Source organism: Marmota flaviventris, chromosome 17 (assembly GCF_047511675.1).
Source record: "Marmota flaviventris isolate mMarFla1 chromosome 17, mMarFla1.hap1, whole genome shotgun sequence".
NCBI classification, from domain to species: Eukaryota; Metazoa; Chordata; class Mammalia; order Rodentia; family Sciuridae; genus Marmota; species Marmota flaviventris.
In genome coordinates this window covers 63013751-63038074 of record NC_092514.1, presented here as the reverse complement: position 1 = coordinate 63038074, position 24324 = coordinate 63013751, and the positions used below count along the sequence as shown (strand labels likewise).

Here is a 24324-nt window from a genome sequence, read left to right as displayed (position 1 = left end):
TGAGACCCTCCACTTCATGTAATAGTTTTCAACTGGATGGCTACAATGATTTCAGCCATTCATTTTAGAATCAAAGCTGATTTTAACTGCAGCATTTCCCAAACTTCTCTACTGAATAAGAGTCACCAAGGAGGTGCTTCACTGAAACACAAATTCCTGTTTCCATCCCGGAGCCAGAGTTTCTGTGTTAGTTAGCTTCAGGACACTCTAACAAAATACCTGAAATAATTAACTTATAAGGAGAAAAGGGTTATATTTGTTCAGAGTTTTGTAGGTTCCAGTGCAAGATTGGGGTAGACAGATTTGCTTCGGGCCTGTGGTGAAGCGAGAAAGCTCACTTCATGGCTAGAAAGTGAAAGAGAGAAAGAGGAAGGTGACCAGGGACCCACAACCCCCTTTGTGGACACATCCTCAATGACCTATCTACGTCAACCTGGGGATCAAACCTCTAACACATGGATCTTTGGAGGGCACTGATCCTAACCATAGTAGCAATCGAATCTCCCATGCAGGACTCTGCAAAACTGTTTTGAAGGAGCCCTACAAAGATGCTCATCCCAGAGGTTTGGGCAGCTGTCTCAGAGCTTTGCTTCTTAAACTTTAATGTTCATGGGAAACACCTTGTTAAAATGCAGGTTCTGACACAGTAGGTTTGGGGGGGGGGGGCTGAGATTCTGCATTTCTAAGAAGCTCCCAGGTGACGTTCATGGCTGCTCGTCTAAGCACCAGCCTAGGAGAAGCGAGGCCAGAGAAAACACCCGCCTCATTTTGCAGATGAGGAAACAGGTTCTGAGAAGGTAAGCGGTGGACTCAAGGTGACCAAGCTGGCTAGGGGCAGGCATGAGGGAGTTGCTCTGAATCATGACTCCATCAGGCGCCCGCGTTCTGCCTCCAGAGAAGTTGGCAGGTAGAGCGTGAGGTTAGTGTTGAAGTCATTGATTTCACTTGGACACCTCTCTGGTCCACCTGCCTGTCCCTCCTCGATTCCTCCCCCTCCCGTGATCCCACCAGGGTCTCTCTGCAGCTTTCTCTTTCCCCAAGCTTCCCCTCTGGAGCAGAAAGGCCAGATCAGGGCATGACCACAACCTCCTGCGGGGGGCAGCTGGAGCCCGGGGGCGAGTGCCTGAAGGCAGTGAGGCCCTGCAGGCCACCATCTGCTGCCGCCAGAACAGCTTGTTAGACTGGCTGTGGGGGACGAGGGAGGACCGCGCCTTTCACATGGCTGCCTCAGGATGTTTCGGGAACTTGCTGGGGGAATAACTTCCCTACATCTGCCAGGTCTGCCCAAGACTATTGGCCGGAAAGGGGTGTGAAGGTGATGCCACTTCCCTTGGTTAACTCCTGGGTGACTCAGATCTAGGCGAGGAGGCTCCTGGGCAGGAGCCAGGCCTGCTGTGCCTGCGACACCTGGAGGCCCCACTCCTACCCCCGAAGAACCATTTTTGAGTTTTGATTCATTCTCAGACTTTTTAAATGTCCTTTCCCACCGGCGGGTGCTGCTTCCTGATTGCTCTTTTTCTTTTATGCAGGTGACAGCAGCGAGCACCCCCTGTTCTGTGTTGAATATTCCCCTTACTGCTCCGTCTTTGCTTTCTCTCCCACCATGCAGCCCAATACCAATTACTGCTGCCTCCTCCTGCCACTAGTGCCACCAGCCTCCCCAACAGCCCAGTGCTCTTCCTCTTCCACTCCTCCGGCTCTCCCTCCCACCTACTCGACTTACACTCCCACCACCTCAAGCCCCACACCTGGGTCTCCCTCATCCCTCTGCTACTTCCCTGTCTCCTGCCCAACTCCATCCGAGACACCTGTGCTGTGCGTGTCGGGCCCCAGAAGGCCCAGTAAGATTTACCTCATATGGTAAGTCGCCGCTGGCAAGGCACGCAGCCCAGAGGAGTCAGGGAGAGGGGAACATCAGGCTTCCAGAAGGCAGATGACAGGAGAGGGGCCAGAACAATGCCATGAACAATACCAGGAGGTGTGGTATGCAGGGCAGCAGGAAGACTGGACAGCGCCACCACTTGCTTTGGGCTCAGCTTCCCCTAGAAGAAGTAAACGATCAATAAAATCCCATCATCTCTCAAGACTCTCTTGATTTCTTAACTCCTGTGTCTGGCCCTCTCTGGAACGTCACCGCCAGAAACCCAGCAGGCTCTTCTGTGTCTGCTCAACCCGTGGCCATATGAATAAGCAGTCACCGAGGCTGCCCTGAAAGGGTGGCTGGCACCAGGCGGGTCCTTGTGAAAACATACTCTGGAACTGAAAGCCCATCCAGACCGTGCTGAGGAGGGACAGATGAAAGGGCTCAGTCAGTGTTGACATTCCCTTTCCTGCCTACTTATTAGGCATTGCATTTCCTAAAATCCAAAAAAAAATCCCACCTCCTGCGTTCCAAAATAAAACATATTTATGGTACATAATGAAGCCTTAATTAAGATCTCCTCTGGGTGTGTGAGACAACATACATTTCCAGCAGACTCAAATAGGCAAATAGATGTGACCTATTATTTGTGGCCATATAGAAAGCTGCCTATTACACCAGGCAACACTGGCTCTTATAATTAAGCTGTAATTCTTCTCATGATCCAAAGGGAGCAATCACCTTTTCAAAGCAGGATCTCCTACATGGAATCCCAGCAGCACCTAAGCACCAGGGACGCCAGTCAAGGTAGCACTGAACAAGGATAAAGGTGCAGGAACTGTATTTTCCTCTTTCTCTTTCTTTTCAATTTTGTCTGTCAAGAACTGTCTGTGTAGGGGCCCAGTGGTGTGAGGGAACTGAACCATTATCAAGTGCATGGAATGAGCACAGACAGTTGGATGGCTTGGTTCTCAGCTGTGAGGGAGATTATATATATGACTTCTGCCATTTTTTTTTCCTTTCCTGGTCCAATTAAGATCTATTGCATATCAATTCCAGTTTCCCAGCTTATCAAGAGAACTGGAGCATATACCCTTTATCAAAACAGCTGTTTGGTTTCTTTGCTATCAGAGGCATCCCTTTGCTCAGATACTGAAAGAGGGTATGGGCTACACGTTGTCTGAAGCAAAACGCAGTCTTCTCCAAATTCACTGACATGCAGAATATTGGGTTACCAGGAGATGAAACTTCTGAACATAACTCCTTCCTGTTTTTCTAAGGCAGAGGGCTTGTCCTGCTACCTGAAGAGGAATTTTATAGTTCACCTCTTAGGGCACATATGACTTAGATTTCCTGCAGACTATTAGCGTTGCCACCATTCCATGATCAGTTCTGAAATTTGGTTCACCATTCATGTGGGTAAGATGATTAGGAACTTGGTGGGCTTGCTGAATGTCTGAAACTCTTAAATCCATGTATGCAAAATATGCAGTCAAGGTCACTCATTTGTGACTGTGATTGTAGATGGAGAAGAAAGAACGTTTTGCAAGAGCTTGCTTTCCATGGACGTAAAGGGTACCTCAGACAAGAAGTGAGCAGTGCAGCCAAATTAAATCATAACCTTTAAGGTCATGACCAAAATGTCTTGCTCATCTTTGTGAACCCTCAATCATTGCATAGCAAAGGCACACAGGTATTTGTTGAACAAATTATAATAAAAAAAATTGCTATTTGCCTTTTGGATTTTAGAAAAGAAGGCTTGGAAGAGAGAATCAATAAGAATGACACAGGATTGCAGGCTGCTGAATAAGTTATTCTCAACCTGCAAAGCCTGCATGACAATAAGTTTCTGGTCAAATTCACTTCTCTCATGGGAATGACTTCAGATTTTCCTCGGTTTGAAGTATTAGTATCCATTATGGTAGAAGGAGCAGTTACTGGTTTAGCAGCTAATAGGCTCCAGACACAAAGTTAGGTCATGTATGTATATTATTGCTAAATTTTACAGTAACTTAAGGTAGGAATATTCCCATTTTTCAGTTGCAGAAACTGAGGTTCAAACTGCCAAAGGTCAGGGGATCCTAATGCTACTCCACTGCCAGACCTAGTAAAATAATCTTTGGGTGTCCAGCTTTATTAGTTCAGTTTGCTGGAGCTCAATGACAGGAGACACATAATCATTTTAGAAATTAAGAAATCTGATATTTTAAAGAAAGCAGTTTTTTGAGCAACAACAACAAAATAATCTTTTCTCCTAAGCCTTCTTAGGTGTTTTGCACATCAAAAAAATGATTCTAGTTTTGAAGTTCCCCGTAGCTGGGATTGAATGTATCTTCTGGAGCCCTGCGAAGACTAAGCCATTGTTATTAGTCTTGTGTAACAGTGTGAAGCGACCTACAGACTGGCCATGAGAGAGTATCTGTCCTCAAGGAGTTTATAGTTTACTTGGAGAGGAAAAAAAAAAAAAGTGTTAAGCAATTTTTGAATATTTAAATGCTAAAGGCCTTCAAAGGCTGAAAGCAAGGCCTCTGGAAAAGGCAGAGTAAAGCAGACTCAGTGGACAAAGAAAAAAAAAAAAAAACAGACCTTGAAGGACCTGCTTGCTGGTGCAGACTGGGGAAAGAGACTTCCTGAAAGTGTGTGGATGGAGTCGGAGTCAGAGGGTCCATCTGCCAGCAGTTGAAGGGTCTGCTGCCTGGAGGTGGGTGTGGCGGAGGAATTTGAATATTCTGCTGGGAATCAAAGTGAAATCCTTCTAGCTAGGACTTGGCCTGAGCTCGAGCCTATCCCTTCCCTGGTTGCTCTGTTTCTTCCTCATCGAGAATCCCACAGCTTCCTCTTCTGTCAATCAGGTGAGGGGAGAGAAGCCGCTGTTGGTCTCTGAGAGCTGAGGGATGGGGCCTGTCTGGATTCAAGCATTGCAACTTTGGGTGCTGAGAAAATGCTTTCCTCCTCCAGACCCCCTCCTACTGTCCCCCTCCACAAAGAGCCCTGTCCCTTCCTCTCTCTCTCCTTCCCTCACTCCCTCCAAAGAATATATTCTCATTTTCCAGAGAAATTCCACTCTCTCCTCCTCCTTTATGGCCAAGGCACAACTTCTCTAGGCCCTACCAACTTGCTTTGTTGCTGACTCAACACCACCAGAGGCCCCCCCCCCCCTCTAGTAAGTTCCCTGTGGTGCACGGGCCCTTTGCCTGCCCTCCAGTTAGAGGGAAGCGGACCTAGTCCCTGTATTAAACTGGCCTTCACAGTCTGCCAAAGAGAACTTTCCTCCCTTCCCTGAATCTGGATAGAAACTTCACACAACCACAGCCTACACACTGAAACATGAATCCAGTTGTCCCCACATGCCAGGACGGGCTGTGCTCTCACATGCCAGCAGGTCCTGTCCCAGCTCTACCCTGTTGCCTGCTGGCTGCATCTACTTGTGAAACTTCTAAACTGTCTAAAAGGGGATGAGCCAGGCAAATTCTCCTGGGGGAGTAAGTGCAGATATTCACAATTTAACTGCCTTATGAGCCCAAGAACTTGTAGAGGTGCCTGGAAAATGCTGCGACTTTCCCTCATATTCACGTGCACTGATGCTTAATACACGTGAAGAAGAAACTTGACATTCATACCAAGTAGCAACCTAATTCCAAATATGAATTTTTAACAAGTGCTCATTGGGAATGCAGTCCACAGTAGCACTCTAGCTACTGCTTCCTGTACCCGCACACTGGTGGGTAGGACATGGGCAAGGAAAAGTGGATGGTCCCCGAAGGTTGGAATCTTCCTGTAAGGTAATGTTTGCCACAAAACAACCCAAGGACATTAATATGCAAGTACAAAATATGTGATTCAAATTTGGGTGAGCACTTGGGGAGCAAGGGACCTTGAGTGTCCCAGAGGCCTTCTGGACAATATTGCTGACAGGCCCATCCAAACATGAATTGGAAACTAGAAACTTCTTAGTGAAAGGATAGACCCCTGTGCATTGCAGGTGTCATGGGTGCTCATTAATGGTGATCATAGTCTTGCAAAGTAGGTATTATTTCCATGTAACAGGAGGAGGCTTGGAGAGGTAAAGAAATTCACCCAAGCTCATGTGACTACAAGGGAGTGGAACCAGGTTTCCCCAGAGCTACTCTGATCTCTTGAGTTCCTGTGACCCGCCCCCAGACACCCCATTGTTGGGCCCTTTGAGCATTCTTTATATGGATGTTTCCCTGTAAAAAATTAATTATTGAAAAGATTTTGCACCTTTCAGCAGCACAGGCACCAAAGATTTTATCAAGGAAGAGGAGGCCAAACCTGGGGAGATTGACAGTCAGCCCAGAGATGCACAGCCCAAGAGCATCTGGGGACAGAAGCAGACAGAAATCACAGCTGCCTGCAAAGGCACAGACCCTCTGGGGAGCAGGTAAGGACGGTGGCTGCCGTACCTTGGTCCTCAGGGAAGAGGACCGACTTGTGCTGTCACCTGATGAATTCTTCCTGGTTTGTAGATGCTTATGCTTTTGTGTGATGGAGAATACCCTAAAGTGAAATACTTAAAAGGTTTTAAAAGCAAACTATTTGATCTTGAGGTTGTTTTTTTTTTTCCCCTCCTCCAATAGATGTTGGTGGGAAAAGCAGTGGAAGAGTTTATCTTTTATTTTATCTCCCATAACTCCATGAGCATGACAAGGTGTGTTTTTGAGTGGACAGGAGCTGGGGGAAGATGGAAAAGCAGGACAATGGATGTCCGTGATAGCAGACTGTTTATCTCTGAGATGGCCTTTCTGATCCAGGGCAGTCATAGCAGCAAGATCTCAGTGTGTAAGAAATATCAAAATGAATATATGTTTTATTTCAAACACTGGCTTGGTGGAACGCTCCTCTTTCTAAATTTGAGTCCTGAGCATGCACCCAAAGGCTCATGCCATCTACTCTGCTAACCCTGTCACAGTCCCCTGCAGTGACAGGAAGGAGAGAACAGCACCTAAGGAGCTCACTTAGGACTCAAGAGAAGCAATGTGTCATAACCAAAATTTGCTCTCAGAGAAACCACTGAGTATCACACTTTCTTGATACTAAATGAACGTGGTAGCCTTTGTGTTTAAATGGGAGATAGATAGATAGATAGATATAGATATAGATATGGAGTATTTAGATGGCTTGGAATGAGATGCCATTAAAGTACACATGAACCAGTAGCAATGAGATGTCCCCAGTTACAGAATGTCTTTTGGGCAGGAGAAAGGGCAGGAGCTTTAGGGCAGACCCCAGTTCTAGGGTTCTAATTCCCCTTCTCCCTCCGGGCAGTGGGATCCTTTATGGTCATGTAGCCACACTGGGATAGAGTTCCCTTATCTTAAAACAAGGATAATGAAAATCTACCTTGCCCTATTGTTAAAGTGGCTTAGTGAAGTAATACACAGACCAGCACCAGTACATATTAGGTCCACACAGAAGGCCTGAACCATTGTTAGTTTCTGTCCTGCCACCTCCCCAGTGGCTCTCTGTGAACTCTGATATTATTTGAAAGCTGACGTTCTCTGCACATGAAACATTCCTGGACCCATGGGGCTCATTCAACCCCCCATCTGCACCTAGGGGACAAGTTTTATTTTCCTGTGACTCCCTGAGTTGTTATCCCAGGGCTCCTTCTCTTTCCCCAATTAGAGTCTCTCTTTAGTTTCTTTCCTCACGTTCTAATTTGGCTTGAATAAATTGGAATAGAGTCAGATATTTGAACAGTGAGAGATTTGAAGCAAATGTAACCAAGATAATATACAGAAAAAAATCAATAAAACACACATGTGCGCACACACACACACACACACACACAAAATACCTAAGAGAAAAATGGAGAAGAAGGGTAACAATTTTGCAGAGACACATAGGCGAACACTTAAAACAGAAGTTCAGCCTTAATAGGTAATAAATGTAAATTCACAAGTGAGCTAAATGTGGCCTGCCAACTTGGCTAAGGATTTTAAAATAATATTTAATAGTGGTCGTAAAACTAAGAGCTAATACTTCCTGGCACTGTTGTGTCAAATGCTATCGACAAGGATTGCTGGGGACACGGTTATGAGAACCATGTTCTTGTGCCTCCCCCAGAGGGTAATTTGGTGCAAACTGGAAAGAAATTTGGCAACATGTGTCAAAACCTTCTAGAAAGTTCATACCTTTTGACCTGGTAACTCCACCCCCACAAATCTATTCTAAGAAGGTGTGTCGTCAATGATGCGCAAGCAAGGAAATTTATCACAGAGGGATCCGTTGACAGCAAAAACCCCAAAACTGTCTATATGCCCAGGAACAGGGGAAGAGTTCACAAATTATGATACATTCATATTATCATTAAGGAATAATGACATGAGATAATGCATACAATGAAATGTTTAGAGAAAGAAAGCAGGACATACAGTTGCATATACAGAAACATACCAATTTTGTTTTTTTTTAAAAGGAATAACCTCTAGAATAAGGGAGGCCTGGGTTATAAGTTCAAATGCCTTCAGGGAGCAGGTGGGTACGACAGGAGAGATTCATAGCGGGGATTATGAGGTAAACCACACATTAAATGCCTCCATCTGAAGGCATTTAATTCATGGTTCCAATGCTGAGCCAAAGCATTACTGCAGGATGGGAACAACCAGGGGTCTTTAGCCTGCAACTCCGCAGAACATGAGCAATGGTCACCTGAGCCCTTAGTCATGGGCAGACTTGGATTAGTTCATCCTCTCCTCTATTTTCTCCAGTGATCATAGGCCGCTTTTATAACCAGAAGGGGGGAAAAAATGAAAAGTCTATGGCTGTTGGAATTAGGACACTCTTGGTCAAGCACACGAGGAAGTCCAGACCAAAGGCATCATCTCAGGGCAGACAGTCGCTTGTTCCGGTTTCATTTCCACATGCCTGGAACTCCTGGCGATGGCAGGCCCCCCGCCACAGCTGGAGGCCAGGCAGGCCTCAGAGCAGCATCCAGTGTCTGCACTATGAATAGCACGTCCCTGGCATACCAAGTGGAGTGTTCATCCCCAGCCCTGAAGTCTGCTCCCTCTTTGATAGACACCAAAAAATGGGGTTGAAATAGCATAAATATAGAATGCTGCAGTCTGTCACCTTTAGGAAACACACATGCGCGCGCATGCACACACACACACACACACACACACATACACACCAGAAAAGCTCTGATTGAATTTTTAAAGAGGAGACAGTTGTGGTGACAGGGAACGTGAAGATGCAGTCCCCGGTGTGTTTTGTTGGGAACCGCAGGAGTCTCAGCAAGGTGTGGTGCTGTGTGTAGCTGGGACTTCTGCCCCAGAGGCCCCCGTCACCCTATGACAGCTCAGTGGCTTCCAGGAAATGAGCTCATGGCCCCTGTTGAGTCTCCAATTTCTGTTTTCAGCTCATTCTTTAGCCCACCAGGTGTCTCCCCCTTCCCTGCTCAGAGCTCAGGGGCAGCGGGGGTGGGGATGGGGAGCAGCCCCTCACCCTCTAGCCAGGGAGGTGAGTTCTAAAAATGACCAGAAGTCTTGGATTCCAGCACCGTGAGCCAACTTCTGAGGCCCTCCTCAAATTCAAAATGGAAACTGATCAATCAGAGCTAGACTTTGATGCCTTCGTATCACTTTTTTCCTCAAAAGAAAGAAATAAATGATCAGAATTCAGCTGGTTCAAGAAATTTGTAATGTTTTGAACAACCAACAATAAAAAATTAAAAAAAAAAAAAAGAAAAAGAATTCAGCTGGTTATGTAGAAGCACGAGTCTCCCAAGTGGGGATCAGCCCCGTGGGGTGGGCGAACAAGTCAGACTCCTGTGCACACATAGCCAGATGCTCAAGGAGTCCTTGAATTGCTGATAAATCTCTTCCTGGGGTTTATAAACCCCATGAGGGGCCTGGTAGGAGAGTTTAACTGATAGAGCTGATGAGTAAAGATTCGCACTGTGTCTGTGAGTGTCCTGTGCAGTTAACAATAAAAGAAGCTTACCCAGTGTTAGGATGTTAGCCTCTGAAGCCCGGGGCTCCCCTGCCAGGCAGCTCAATTAAAGCGAGTGGTATTGACTTGGCCCTTGGCTGAGCCGGCTGCTCCAAGGATTTGCATTTCCCCAGCAGAGCTGTTATCACAGACCTTCCCAGGCCCCGCAAAGTCCTGTCCACTCGACAGGCAGGCGAGCTGCTTTAGAGACTAAGTGATAAGGACAGCAGAGTCTCATCAGATCCACAGAATAACAGAGAGCAGGCAGAGTCGGGGGTGGCTCACTTCAGGAGGGAAAAAAGAGAAATGGGGTCAGAGAAGTACTTTCAGTTTCTACCCATGCCATCAAGGTGAATAACCCTCAACCACACACACACACACACACACACACACACACACACACACCACAATGAATTCCTTTGGATCCTGGTTTTCACAAGGAAATTGGAAGTCCAACCAGTTTCTAAAGGGATAATACAGGATAGTGGTTAAGAACACAAACCTCAAATCAAACAGGCTGGGGTCCAAATGTTCACTCCATCACTTATTAGAAATGTCTTGGGCAAGTTATGTGACCTCCCTGTGTGTTGGTGTCCTCAGTTATAATGTGGTATGATTATGGAACGTATTTCATAGAGCTGCGAGGCTTATGTGTATGTTTGTAAGTGTGTGTGAGAGAGAAAGAGATATATAGTTATGGTTCTACTCAAAGTACACCCTCAATAAGTAACATTTATTATTTGTATAAAACAAGTTTTGAATAAGTGATCTCACCAATAAAAATTCCTCCTCCTACTATAAAATCGGGAGGGTGGGGGAAGTTGGGGATTCTATAATGGCCAGAGTTTATGAGTTTACTAGAAGCTAATGACAGAGAGGAGATTGTGATTTCTTGAGAGATTTAAAATTGCAATTTTCACTAAGTGGAATAAGCATGGCCACAGTCTTCATTCAGTGTATCTGGGCACTGGATTCTAGAGCCTTCCTCGCAAGGAGTCTGCCATAATGAACATACTTTTCATAAATTTTTATAAAGTTGTATGAGAAACCAGAGTGTCATAAATGTACGTCAGATGAATTTGGATGAGAAAGGATCAGTCGTTTTTGTAGAAGTTGCTCCCAGAGTGCTGGTTTTCCTTCATGATGTACAGAATGAAAACCAGTATTTATCCATCCTCGCCCCTGACTGGCCTGAAGCTGGATCGTTATTCTGGAAGTTTCCACAGAAAGAATCTGTATCCTCAGGGTCACCCTATTTCCCCAGAACCAGCCTGAACTCCACAAGGGTACAAAGGAGAACCCAGCAACAGTCAAAAGAAGCCGGCTGTGTGGCATTCCTCCTGCACCTCCTACCATTTTGGCCATTCACATTTTCTTCTCCAGGGCTTTTTCTTATGGTTAAGGGATCCCCATGCTTGGTGTAAAGGGCTTTCATGCATGGGCACTTTTAACAGCATGACAAATTTGTCTCTTGTCCATGCAGATCCCGTAGTTCAACAAGAAACCCTGATATGGGCAGGCGAGACTAAGCTGAAGAGGCCAACCCGAGAGAGAAGAAACTTGGTCTCCTCCTCACCACTGATGATGACAGCTGAGAACACCCTTGAGAGAGCCAGAAAAGGAGACCCAAGTGCTCTTTCCCAGAATGAGCCACATTCAACCCCAACCCAGACTTTCCAAGGAATGAAGAGTTCTCAAGTGCTAAGTGAGCCCTTGGGGCCACCACTCATGCCCGCCATCATGGGGGGGCCAAGAAGGTCACCCTTTAGGTTCCGAGATGAAGATTTCTATTCTGTTATATCGTTAAATGCTGGAAGAGAAGATGAGGACACTGAGGAGGAAATCCGTGTAGAAGAAGAACTTCTGTTGGTTGGTATGCGCTCACCCCGTTCTCCCTCCAACCATAAAAGAAGTAGATTTCTTGGGACATCAGTTACTCAGACCAAAAATAAAAATTCTGAAGAAACCCCTGAACATTGCAGAGGTAATTCTTTAAGAAGGAGCGAGCCCAGTCATGGCTCATTAAGAATAAGCAACCTAATGGAGCCATTGCCTACAAGGCAATTTTCTGTAGGGCAAAGGATGTTCCAGGAGCCCAAACTACCTGATGGGGAGTCTGTTAAAGACAGTGACGGTGGTGGAAGTGAAAATGAGCAAAAGCCCTTCCATTCAGTGGACACCAATTCTGAACCCAGACAAGATGGTGGTCTCAATGCTGAAAATGTACCTAGTGATCGCATTTCTGCGGAAAACAGGTCTGGTATCCATGATTATGAAAGAGATTGGCAAGACTATTTAAATAGTTCCAGAAATTCTTTTGACCACTTACTTTCTGCTAGACCAACAGCTTCGAGATCCTCCATGAATTCATCTTATTACACTCCTGGATCATTAATGCATTTTGCTCTGAGAGATGAAGTTCCAATAGACTTGTCACTGTCACCGACTTTAGGTCACAGCTCAAGTTCAGAGGGAAACTCAAGGTTCAATGTTCACCGGCCATTGTCCCCTATCAGAAATAGGAATCCATTTGCCAGTGCTGAAAACCACCCAGTAAACACTGGACATGAATTTGACGTCAGGGGAGCCGAGGACATTACTTTCACAAACCTGCCTCAGGGGGCTCCATTATACACAGAAGATCTCTTCTCAGATCCTCAAGGCAGTTTGTCCCCGGTGCATCCTCCTAGTTCCTCTCCATCAAGAAGGAACTTACAAGGTCACTTGCATGTGCCTGGGTCCCTGCAAGAAAATATACCTTTTACTTTCTTTGCAGTGTCTGATTTCTCAAATCAAAATGATAATGGCAGCAGTATGGCAGTATCCAGGTTCCCAGATGTAAAGGAGGCCACTGAAATAAAGACAGACCCTGAGAAACTCAAGAAATTGCAAGAAAGGTGAGGAAGTTTCATAATTACATATATAAGTACACATACTCTTTTCCATTTCTTCCAATGCTGAAATAAACATTGCTTTCATTAGAGTGTCATGGGAATTTTATCTAAATCAGAGGTAGACCGTTCCTTGACATATTAATGATTGCTTACTTTGAGGAAATTGTCCCTATTTTGGTGCTCTTAGAATATAGGTATGAAAAAAGAAAAGTTTGGTGTTTCTGCTCAATATCTTCAGTATTCTTAAAGTGTTTTTTCCCTTGAACACCATAACTTTAAGAAAGGAAAGTTGGCTAGATGTAATGGATTCTGATGGAGTAGGGCTGGCTTGTCTCCCCAGCAATTAGGAACCAGGATTTTTCATGAAAAGGTTGTTATCTCCCCAGAGAACGAACCATTCAGCATTTGAAGTTCACAGCTCCCTGTTGGGACTTATCGCAAATCAAACCAACAGTTCGAGAATTTGAACCTTCCAAACCGAAGATGGTTCCCAAACAGTTACCATAGTTACCTTGGTCCTCAGAGGGGCCGGGCTGAGGGAGGCCCTGCCTCCATCTTATGTGTTCTTTCTTATGCACAAAAGAGAAAAAAGCAAGACCTTTTTTGAACTGCCCTTTCCTTTGATCTTTCCTTTCTCATGAGGTGATTTTGGGGATATTTCACAGCTATGAAATGGGATACTTTTTAAAGCTATCATTAAACAGTGTGTCAGAATTCTACCATTTCATTTATGATAGGTGTTTACTGTGCCCTAATCTAGGCCTGCAGATCTGGAAATTGATTCTCGGAAATGGGAACCCTCTTTGTGCCTGTTGGTTTGGCTCATTCGGGCCATTGATTATCCTTTGGATATTCATTTGTAAGCAGAAAAACTGCCTGACAATGAATTAAAAATGAAAAAAAGAGGGGGAACCAAAACACAGAACACATACCTATTCCTCTGCCTCTTTAACTCCAGAACTAGCTTTACGGTTTTCTGTGATAAACAAGGCCAAGAAACCTCGCCCCACCCATCCTCACCTACCTGAGCCGATAGCTTCAGACATGCTGGTCTGAACACTGGATGCCACCATCCCAAAGCGATGCATTTGGGCTCAAAGTAATCATTTTAAATGCATGGACTTCTAGGCCTGGTGATGCATCAAACAGCTCTTGCTCACAGGACACTTGCTTTATCAGATGGTTCTGTTTTCCTGCATGGAACAGACCTTATATTTTTCTTATTATTTCCAAAGTGTCCACTTTAGGAAATACTTTAGAATAAAGACTTAAAAGGAAAACACCTATAACCCTATCATGCTGAGATAATCACTGTTGAAAATTGCAACTTTTAGTGAAGATTGGTTCATATTGTTTTTTAAAATGTCTTATTTTGCTATTTTAAGCCATTTCTCAATAGCACTTAACACTGTTAAAATGTTTTCCTCCAGTGTTAGTTACATGAATACATAAAAATAAGTATATAATATGTATACACTTTGGAGAATTTTCTTAACACACACACACAGAGAGAGAGAGAGAGAGAGAGAGAGAGAGAGAAGAGCCCCAGACATCCCTGTGCCCACCTCCAGCTAACAGAACCTTCTTGTCGTGCTCAAGAGCACCACGCCCACCGGATCTCCTGGTCTCCCTCCTCACCTCCCCACCCCCTGACCTCACCTGCACTGTGTTAGTGGTTCCTTTGGATTCTGTCTTATCCTGTTTGGGACTTTTTGCTCCATGCTCTTCCCATACGTGTATGTGCATTGCTAAACTCTGTAGAACCATTCCTACCCTTTTTGAACTCTGTAGAAATGGAATCTCTGTTCTTCGGAGACTTGCCTTTTCCCCTCACAGCATCAGTGAGATGCATCCTCCTTGGTATCTGGGGCTTTCGTTTGTTCCCTTCACCACAAGGGGCACAAAGTGTTTGGTTGTGTGGATACACCTGTTCTCCTGTCCATAGTCATGTGGGCTGTTTACTGTTTTCTGCAAACAACGTTGCATGAGCATCCTTGTGAACGTCTCCTGGTGCACGTGGGAAGAGTGCTCTGGGATGTTTATCTGGGAATGCAGTCTCTGGGCTGGCAGGTGGCACTTCTTCCCCTGTACTAAGTAATGCTCATCTATGGTTCCACCCGCAATATCCAAGTCATGCATCCTTGACAATTCTTATGCTGATTAGCTTTTCAAATTTGCCAGTCTGAGGGGAATAGAATGATATTGTGGCTTCAATTTGCATTTTCATGACTGTTAATGAGGTTAGGTATTTTATGTGCTCTCTTAAATGTTAAATGACCATTTGTGTTTCCTTTTCTGTGAAATACTTGTAAGTCTTTATTTTTCTTTTTAGAATATTTGTATCTTATTTTAGGAGTCCTTTATATATTCTAGCTACTGATCTAACCCCTTGAAGTTAAATATTGGAAATATCCCCTCCCACCTTCTAGTTCATCTTTTTCCTTATTATGTCTTTTAATGAAATTTATTTATTTGGTACCAGGGATTGAACCCAGGGGTGCTCTACCACTGATCTCCACCCCCCTCCCTTTTTAGTTTTTATTTGGAGACAGGGTCTTGCTAAATTGCTGAGGCTGACCTCAGACTTGCGCTTCTCTTGCCTCAGCTTCCTGAGTGGCGGGATTACAGGTGTGCATTACCATGCCCGTCATGAAAGGAGATTCCTAATTTTAGTGTAGTCAAATATGTCCATCTTCTTTGTGGACTGTGATTGGTACCTTGTCCTGTTGAAGGAATCCTTCCCTAACCTGACATCATCATGACATTCTTCCTATTTTCTTCTGAAATCTGTTTCACTTCATACATTTAGGACTCAATGTGAATGGGGTTGTGGATTTAAATGGGAAATGGCTTTAATATGTGGTGTGAGGTGAACTTTATACTTTGCCCTATGAACATGCCATCGTCCCAGGATTTTCTCTGCACAGCCTCTTCTGTGGTGCACAACATGCCATACACGTATGAATCTGATTCAGCTTCTTTTTGTTCCATTAGTCTTTTTTGTCTTTCCCTAATTTAATACTGACTGTCTTAATATCTACAGTTTTTATTGGTTTTGCTGAGTGATGGTGCAAAGGCTCCCTTTCCACATTGTTTTGTTTTTTCGTTTCTTGTTTTTTGGGTTTGTTTTTTTTTTTTTTTTTGGTGGTGTGTGGGGGGGTGCATTACCAGAGATTCAGCCCAGGGCCACTTAACCACCGATCCACATCCACAGCCCTTTTTATATTTTACTTAGAGACAAGGTCTCGCTAAGTTGTGTAGAGCCTTGCTAAGTGCTGAGGCTGGCTTTAAACTTGGATCATCCTGCCTCAGTCTCCAGAGCCGCTGGGATTACAGGTATGGCTGGGATTACAGGTATGGCTGGGAATACAGGTGTGAGCCACCATGTCCATGCAATTCTTTAAAGACTCCTTGACTATATACTTAAGAGTCTGCTTGTTGGGATTTTTATTATAATTACATTGAATCTACAGGCTATTGGGAGATTGACACCTTTGAGATATTGTTTGGTTCTTTGGTAAACGTGGTATGTTCCTCCTTTTGTCTTTAATGTCTTTTATGTAGTTTTTAAAAATTTTTTTTAGTTGTCAATGAACATTTATTTATTTATTTATATGTGGTGCTGAGAATCATACCCAGTTCCTCATGCATGCTAGGCAAGAACTCTACCACTGAGCTACAACCTTAGCCCTCTTTTATGTAGTTTTGTGATTTTTTTCTTGATAAAAGCCTTTTCATTTATCTCTAGGTTCTTTTATTTTCTGTTTACTATTAAAACGATATTTTAAATTATAATTTTAAATCTTTTTGTTGGTGTATACAAATGCAATTGACATATATTTTCTGTATTTTTGCTAATCTTTCTTATTCATTATAATATATAGCTATAGCTTTTTTGAGTTTTTTCAACCACCATTTTGAAAAAATCCTTTTTCTCTATACCCTTGCCAATTCCCTAGTTTTTATGTTTGTCAAATGATTAGCCAAAAATTATAATCAGTTTAATTTGCAAATTTTATGCTTATTAGTGATGTTGAACTTTTTCCATGTTTATTGTTAATTTGCATATCTTCATTTGTCATTGCCTGATCTTGTCTCCTATCTACATTTTGGGGGGAATGTTAATATTGTTTTTACCTCCTAAAATATATCAACATTCTTTGTAGAAAATCAATAGTAATGCTCTGCCAAATATCAGGCGTATACTTTTTCACTTTTTCCATTTTATTTACTTCATATTTTATGTGCATGATTTTTTAAAATTTTTTAGTTTTCGGTGAACACAACATCTTTATTTTATTTTTTATGTGGTGCTGAGGATCGAACCCAGTGCCCCGCGCATGCCATGCGAGTGCGCTACCGCTTGAGCCACATCCCCAGCCCCATGATTTTTTTTATATGCATATTTTTAGTTGTTGATGGACCTTTATTTTATTTATTTATTTATTTATATGTGGTGCTGAGAATTGGGTTCAATTCAAAATATGCAGGTTTAAGATACTTACCTATGTCAGAGAGTGCCTAGCACAAAGCAAACTCCTACTACATGAGAGCTATTCTTAAATTCAGATGGAATATATTTTGATGTGTAATTTGAAGTGGGGTTCTGATGTCTGTTTTTTTTGTTTTTCTTTTACATTTAACCAGTTGTCCCACAACCATTCATTCTATCCTTCCCTTCCTGATCTGAAATGCCTTCTTGGCTCACACAATCCCTGTCAATTTCACGTCTGTTCTGTCAATCTGCCTGAAATACTGCATCAATTATACACTTTTTTATTTATTATAAATTTAAGGATTTAAAAATATTTGCTATAGTAAATTTCCTTTTGTTATCTTTCTTTTAAAAGTTTTTATTGCCCATCTTAATTTTTTGGTGGGGAGACAGTACCAGGAATTGAACTCAGGAGCACTCAACCACTGAGCCACATCCCCAGCCCTATTTTGTATTTTATTTAGAGACAGGGTCTCACTGAGTTGCTTAGTGCCTCGATTTTTGCTGGGGCTGGCTTTGAACTCTCGATCCTTCTGCCTCAGCCTCCTGAGCTGCTGGGATTATAGGTGTGCACCACCGCACCCAGCATCCATCCTAATTTAATTGCATTGTGATCTGCAGTTTTTGTGCCCCAATACATATTCAACATCTACAAATATGCCATGGCATTAGGGAATGTTGCATATCCTCTGTTCTCTCATGGTCTGTACGTACATGTAAAATACAGTTTGAAAAGTTTGCCATCAAAATTCTTCCTTCTTCCTGCTGGGCATGGTGGTGCACGCCTGTAATCCCAGCAGTTTGGGAGGCTGAGGCAGGAGGATCAGGAGTTCAAAGCCAGCCTCAGCCATGGTGAGGCACTAAATAACTCAGCGAGCCCCTGTCTCTAAATAAAATACAAGAAAAGGCTGGGGATTTGGCTCAGTGGTTAAGGGTCCCTTAGTTCAATCCCGATATCACTCCCCCCAAAAATTCTTCCTACTTCTGTCAGCAACTTAGCAAGACCCTGTCTCAAAATAAAAAATAAAAAGGGCTGGGGTATGGCTCAGTGATTGACTGAGCAACCCTGGGTTCCATCCCTGGTACAAAAAAAAAAAAAATCTTCCTAGTCAATTATGTTCTTTTGAATTTGTCAATTTCTGAACGTTATTTATTAAAACCTTCCCATATGATTTAGATTCACCCATCCTCCTTTATCTTTATAAGAATTTGGCTTTTATTTAGCACATTAAGGCTCATATTTTCTTGGTGGATTGGTCAATATTACCTTTACACTTTTAGCTGAGTTACATTTTGTCTATCAATATCGCTACACCTGGAATTTCATTTTGTTAATCATATATATTTTTTTAATTCCTCAGAAATTCTTCTTATCTCTCATTGGTCCTTTCCCAGAGCAGTGGAATCCTCCTGAGAACTAACTCCCCCGTTAGCTGACCCATTCATTTCTTGCAGGGTCAGCAGGCTCTTCTTTCTTGTCTCCTCTCCTCCGTGCTGCTGGGGTCCACATGTGACAGGTGATCCCTGCAGTCCATGGAGGAAGGAGTGGCTGGTTCAGCATGGAGGCAGCCAACTCGGTTGTCCCGCGGCTGTGCCTTGCTTCCTCGGCAGCCCTCTTCCCTGATTGGAAGGCTTTGTGTGACCGGGATTGCTCATGAACTTGTCTGTAAACTCAGGGCTTTATGAGAGTTCCCTTTCTATAGCACTCAGCTCCGGGAGTGCCCAGGCACGGGCACTGTTGCTGGGCTGCCCAGAGGACCCGGCCCTCTGTGCTGAAGCAGGTCTTGAGCTAGTTACCCTCATAACTGCCCTGCCCGTGAACTTGTGCACCCCAAGCTGGGGACTGTCTGGGTCAGCTCTTCTCCACGGTTTTCTACTGCAAGCAGGTCTGGTCAGTGTCCTCACCTCTGCATCTATTGTCCTAGGATTCTTCAATATTTCTGGCCCGCTGGTCTTCCGGCACTGTGGTGGATTCGTTCTGTGTAATTATCTTTTTAAGAGATTCGGGTGGGAAGGGAGATCCATGGGAGTCCTTTGCCTGCTGTCCCTAAGAACAAGCTCAACTCTCTAAATAACAGTGTGCCCCGAACAGAAGGGAGTGCCCCAAACTATTAGTGTGCAATCACTTTGGGGTGATGACTTCATGTCTGACCTCTTTTTCTTTTTCTCTCTCTTCTTCACTTTTGTGAACGTATGTATTTTTCTCAAAATGTAGTAGCCCATGGATTCCCACTAATACCTTTGAGAAGATGGGAGAGCTTACATTAGGAGTCAGGCATTTATAAACTATATACATACAGAAAAATTAATCACAGAGCCAAATGCAGTGGTGCACCCCTGTAATCCCAGGAACTCGGGAGGCTAAAGTAGGAGGATCACAAGTTGGAGGCTAGCCTGAGCAATTCTGTGAAACCTTGACTTAAAATTTAATATTGAAAAAATAAAAAGAGCTGCGCATATAGCTCGGTGGTTAAGCACTTGAGTCAATCCCCAGTACCACCTCCTCCCCACAAAAATTAAACACAGAGCCCTTGAATCCTACTCCTTAGATCGGTGGTCTTCAGACCTGAGTGACCATCAGACCATTCAGATTCCGGGGCCTGAATATCTTTGCTTGCATTTCCATTGATTCTATCTTATCAAACACCAGCAGCTTACATTCTGAAATGTGGACTCACTTGCTGGCAAGAGTTGTTATTGGTGAGCTCACGTCCAGGTCTGTGGGTTCATCACTTCTCTGAATCAACACCTATTGAGCACAACACCTCTGGCCACAAATGTTTTGCCAGGCACTGGACGCACCTGAAGTTCAATGTCCCCGTCACCAGGCACCCAGCCTGCCCAACCCTGCCAAGCCGGCTGCAGTAGTGCTACCCTCACCCCTATTACAGAACAGGAAACGGGATGCTGGGGAAATTAGGAGTTCATCCCAAGGTCACATGACTTCATCATTTCAGAGGCAGCCTCAAGCCCCGAAGCCCTGAGCATGAATCCCACAAGTTTACACACCTGCACGTGATGTTGGGCACCAGAGCCTCCTCACAGCGACTGAGGCAGGGAGGGGCTCCTGGATTTGCACTTCCCTCTTGAGGCCTTTCCTTTGTTTTTGTTCCTGGTTTTGGTGTTTGGTTTTGCCTGCTGGGGTGGAATCTGGGGCCTTAGGCATGCGGGGCAGGCTGTACCACTGAGCACACCCCGGCTTCTTGGTTGTGCTGGCCGTGCTGGTCCCGTGGGCTCACAAATCTCAAGAACTACAAAGAAACCTAATATAAGAACTTGTGCGGGGCTGGGGATGTGGCTCAAGTGGTAGCGCGCTTGCCTGGCATGCAATGCGGCCCTGGTTCGATCCTCAGCACCACATACAAACAAAGATGTTGTGTCCACCGAAAACTAAAAAAAATAAAATATTAAAAATTCTCTCTCTCTCACTCTAAAAAAAAAAAAAGAACTTGTGCATCGATTATGCATAACACCGTCCAGAGGAATGAGCCCCAGGGTGACCAAGGGTGAGCCCCAGGAGCAGGCAGGCAGGACGTGGGGCGATTGTTCCTTCTTCCTTCCCCCCTGAATGCCCTGGGAACTGGTATCTGTAGAAACTGCAAATGTGGAGACTCTTGGTCACGAGGCCGTGTTTTCCATTTAGTCTCCTGGAGGAGGACTCCGAGGAGGAGGCAGACTTGTGTCGCATCTGTCAGATAGCCGGGGGTTCCCCTGCCAACCCCCTCCTGGAGCCCTGCGGCTGTGTGGGAAGCCTGCGGTTTGTCCACCAGGAGTGCCTGAAGAAGTGGCTGAAGGTGAAAATAACATCAGGTAGGTGGGGGAGGACGCCCCCATACAATTAACCCGAGCCACCCCCGCGCAGGCCTCAGAGCCTTGCCCACCGCTCACTCTCCGGGAAGCATTGCCAGGCCCAGGATTCTTGCTCATAAATGCTGCCTTCAAATTACGGGAGGGAAGAATCCTGGAAACACTTGCTTACCAAATCCTTCTCCTGCTTGAGACCTGAGCAGAGATGCTAAGATCGCCTCCCCAGAGGAGGGGGACAGAAGAATCAGGTCAGGGGTTGAAGCTCAGCAAGCATAAGGTGGCCGTGTCCACCAGTGGACGCTGTGTGCAACAATAATTCAGAAAGTCCCCCGAGAGAGACCCCCAAACACACACGCTTTTATTTGGGGAAGGAGGATGGGTGTCACCTAAGATACCAGGCAAAGCTGCCTGTTGGCCACAGGGGTAAGGAGAAAGAGTTGATCTGATTTTCTAGAAACATAGCAGATAAAGAGAGCTCCATGTGCTGCCTTTGTCAGTCTGATCTTATAACCAGGTAAGAAGCCCTCTCTGTTTTTTGAGGGGTAGGGGTGTGTGTGTGTCGGGATTGAACTCAGGGGCACTCGACCACTGAGCCACATCCCCAGCCCTATTTTGTATTTTATTTAGAGACAGGGTCTCGCTGAGTTTCTTAGCGCCTCACCGTTGCTGAGGCTGGCTTTGAACTCTCAATCCTCCTGCCTCAGCGCCCAGAGCCCCTGGGATTACAGGAGTGCACCACCGCATCCAGTTTGAAGCCCTCTCTTGACTCCCGGGGAGGGTCTATAATCTCAGTCCTCATCAGTAGATTTACTTTTCTTGGCAGAGAATGGGTTTCTTTAAAAATGGCTTTAAGAATGACCAAGAAGAAAAAATAAAAAACAAAAGGACTCATCAATGCATCAATGCAAGCAACTCAATTAGAAAACAGATGCTCTTTCACCCTCACCTCTCTGAAAACTTTACTCCACAGCCAGATCCCTTTGCTCTCTGCTTCCATGTTCTGATCACTATTTCAGGCTACTGAGGAGACCTAGCACTCTGCTCTGGCCCCAGGCCTGTTGCCATGCTCCCTCACCAAGGACAGCACACCATTTAACTAGAGAGCGAACACCCAGGATAATCATAGTAACTGCCTCTTTCCTGCAGCTCTGTTTCCATGTGTGCCTCTCCTCCTCGCATGAGAAACACAGGCCCACTCCCAAGATGCTTAAACGCATGTCCACGCAGCAAGCAAAGAATTCAGTCCAGAGCAAAAAAAAAAAAAAGTGGATTTCGGTTGCTAATGACTCGGCCAAACAATGCTTTATCTTACTAGAAATTTAAGCCAATTAAACATCTATCACAGGGAGAGGGGGAAAAAAGACCCATGAAATGTGTTATGAAAATGATCTTAAATGCTCGTAACTGCCGATGCTCGTATGAGTATGTTCAGCAGGATTAGGTTGGAAGACACATGGGATGTTCTGTAGCCAAGAGCATCACTGAATGGTGCTAAAAAAGAAAAATCAAGCAAACAAAATGGAGATAAGGGATTACTATGCATCCTTACCCTTTAAAAGTCTCTATTATTTACTATTTCTTTATATCCCCAGTGGGGAAATAGAACTGGGGTATAAACCTGCACAAGCCCTAATTAGTAAACACATGCAGATAACCAGTAAGTCCTCTGCTTTTTGATGCATAAAATAAACACTGGTAAATCATCGGTCTAAATGCAGCAGCTATGCTTGGGGGATGCTCATGGCTTTTTTTTTTTTTTTTCCTTTTTCTTTTTCTTTTTCTTTTTTTTTTTTTTTTTGATACTGGGGATTACATCCAGGGGTGCTTAACCACTGAGCCACATCCCCAGCCCCTTTTTATATTTTGTCTAGAGATAGGGTCTCATTGAATTGCTTAGGGCCTCACTAAGTTGCTGAGGCTGGCTTTGAACTTGCAATCCTCCTGCCTCAGCCTCCTGAGCTGCTGGGATTACAAACCTAGCATCACCACACCCAGCCCAAATTGCATGCTTTTATAAAAACAGACATTCAGGAGCCTTCTCATGTTTCTTCTTTTTCCAAATGAGGCTGAGCTCAGGCTTTGGTGATGGGCCCAGATGCTCCTTTTAACTAATACCCACATATGGCCCCTCACTCCCTCGCTTTTCTCAGTTGGGATTTTCACCTGTGTGCCAGTAAAGGTAGATTTTTAAGCCATCAACTAGCTTCAGCCATCTATTTGGGCCTCACTGATTTATTTACCTGACTCTTAGCTTCCATGTAGCAATTCCAATTTTATGAGCCATTATGTTTATATTTAAATAGTAACAAGACCTGTTATTTAAAAGCCATGGGAATTTCACCTACATGAAGCTTGCATAATAAATGATTACAAAGGGAATTTTTCAGATCTCAGATTCAAGGTCATTTTCTAGAGAAGATGACTGACTTTAAATGAAGGTCACCGAAGCTCAGAATTTATAACATGCAGAAGTTGAAACTCAAAATATCAGCTGTCTAAATTTTCAACACAAACCAACCCAGGGTTGAATGACAGATAATTGATCACGTGTGTGCGTGCATGCGCGAGTGCATGTTAAGAACACTTAAGATCTACTCTCTTACATAGAGTTCTTTATCTAATTCAAGGAGCAGATCTGGGTGCTTTGAAGACCTGTGAGATGTGTAAGCAAGGCCTGCTGATCAACCTGGATGACTTAAACCTGACGGAATTCTACCAGAAGCATCAGCAATCCCGGGTAAGAAACGCACCCACGCTACCTCCACAGACTACAGCAGGTTAGGGGTGCAGGAGGGGGAGAGACCCGCTTTCCCCAATCTAAGGAATGTAGAAGGCCTGTGTGTGACATGAGTCTGAGAATGTCCCTTTGGCTCACTTCTCTGAGAAGGGTCTGTCACTACATGTGAACGTTGGAGAGTTGGGAGGTGTTGGTCATCCTGGGTTGATGTCCACCTGCTGTCAGGGACAAAAGTAGGAAGCTATCAGCTCTAGTGACCAAGTGGACCCACAGGAAGAGCAAAACATCTGGGCAAGCCCCACGCTCAAATCTGCTGAAGTCATTTAAGTTTAATAGCAACAAAAGAAAGGAAAAAAAAATCAGGATGTTGGAGGAAATGGTCCCCAGTTAAATACCAAGTAACTGTGGACAATAAGGAACTGCTCCGCCTAAGGTTACTAAGCACGGAGTAAATGCTCACTGTGTGCTTTTGGGGAATAGGATGAGTGGAGAAAACACTTCTGGGGCATTTGGATTGTGTTTTGAATACTGCAAAAGTTAACCTCAGGTGGGAAGGCAATTTATACCCAAGAAA

At 44.4% G+C, this 24324-nt stretch overlaps 1 protein-coding gene across 2 annotated transcripts in view; it reads left to right on the top strand.

Moving 5' to 3' along the window:
- Positions 1 to 24324, top strand: part of Marchf10 (membrane associated ring-CH-type finger 10) — an 81527-nt gene that overhangs the window by 38861 nt on the left and 18342 nt on the right. The window contains exons 4-7 of one of the 2 annotated variants that reach the window (XM_027946336.2): positions 6114 to 6263; positions 11301 to 12714; positions 20850 to 21016; positions 23641 to 23750. In XM_027946336.2, coding sequence (XP_027802137.1) covers positions 6114 to 6263; positions 11301 to 12714; positions 20850 to 21016; positions 23641 to 23750 — 1841 coding nt within the window. The remainder of the gene's footprint in view (positions 1 to 6113; positions 6264 to 11300; positions 12715 to 20849; positions 21017 to 23640; positions 23751 to 24324) is intronic. The other variant, XM_027946333.2, reaches the window with a different exon arrangement.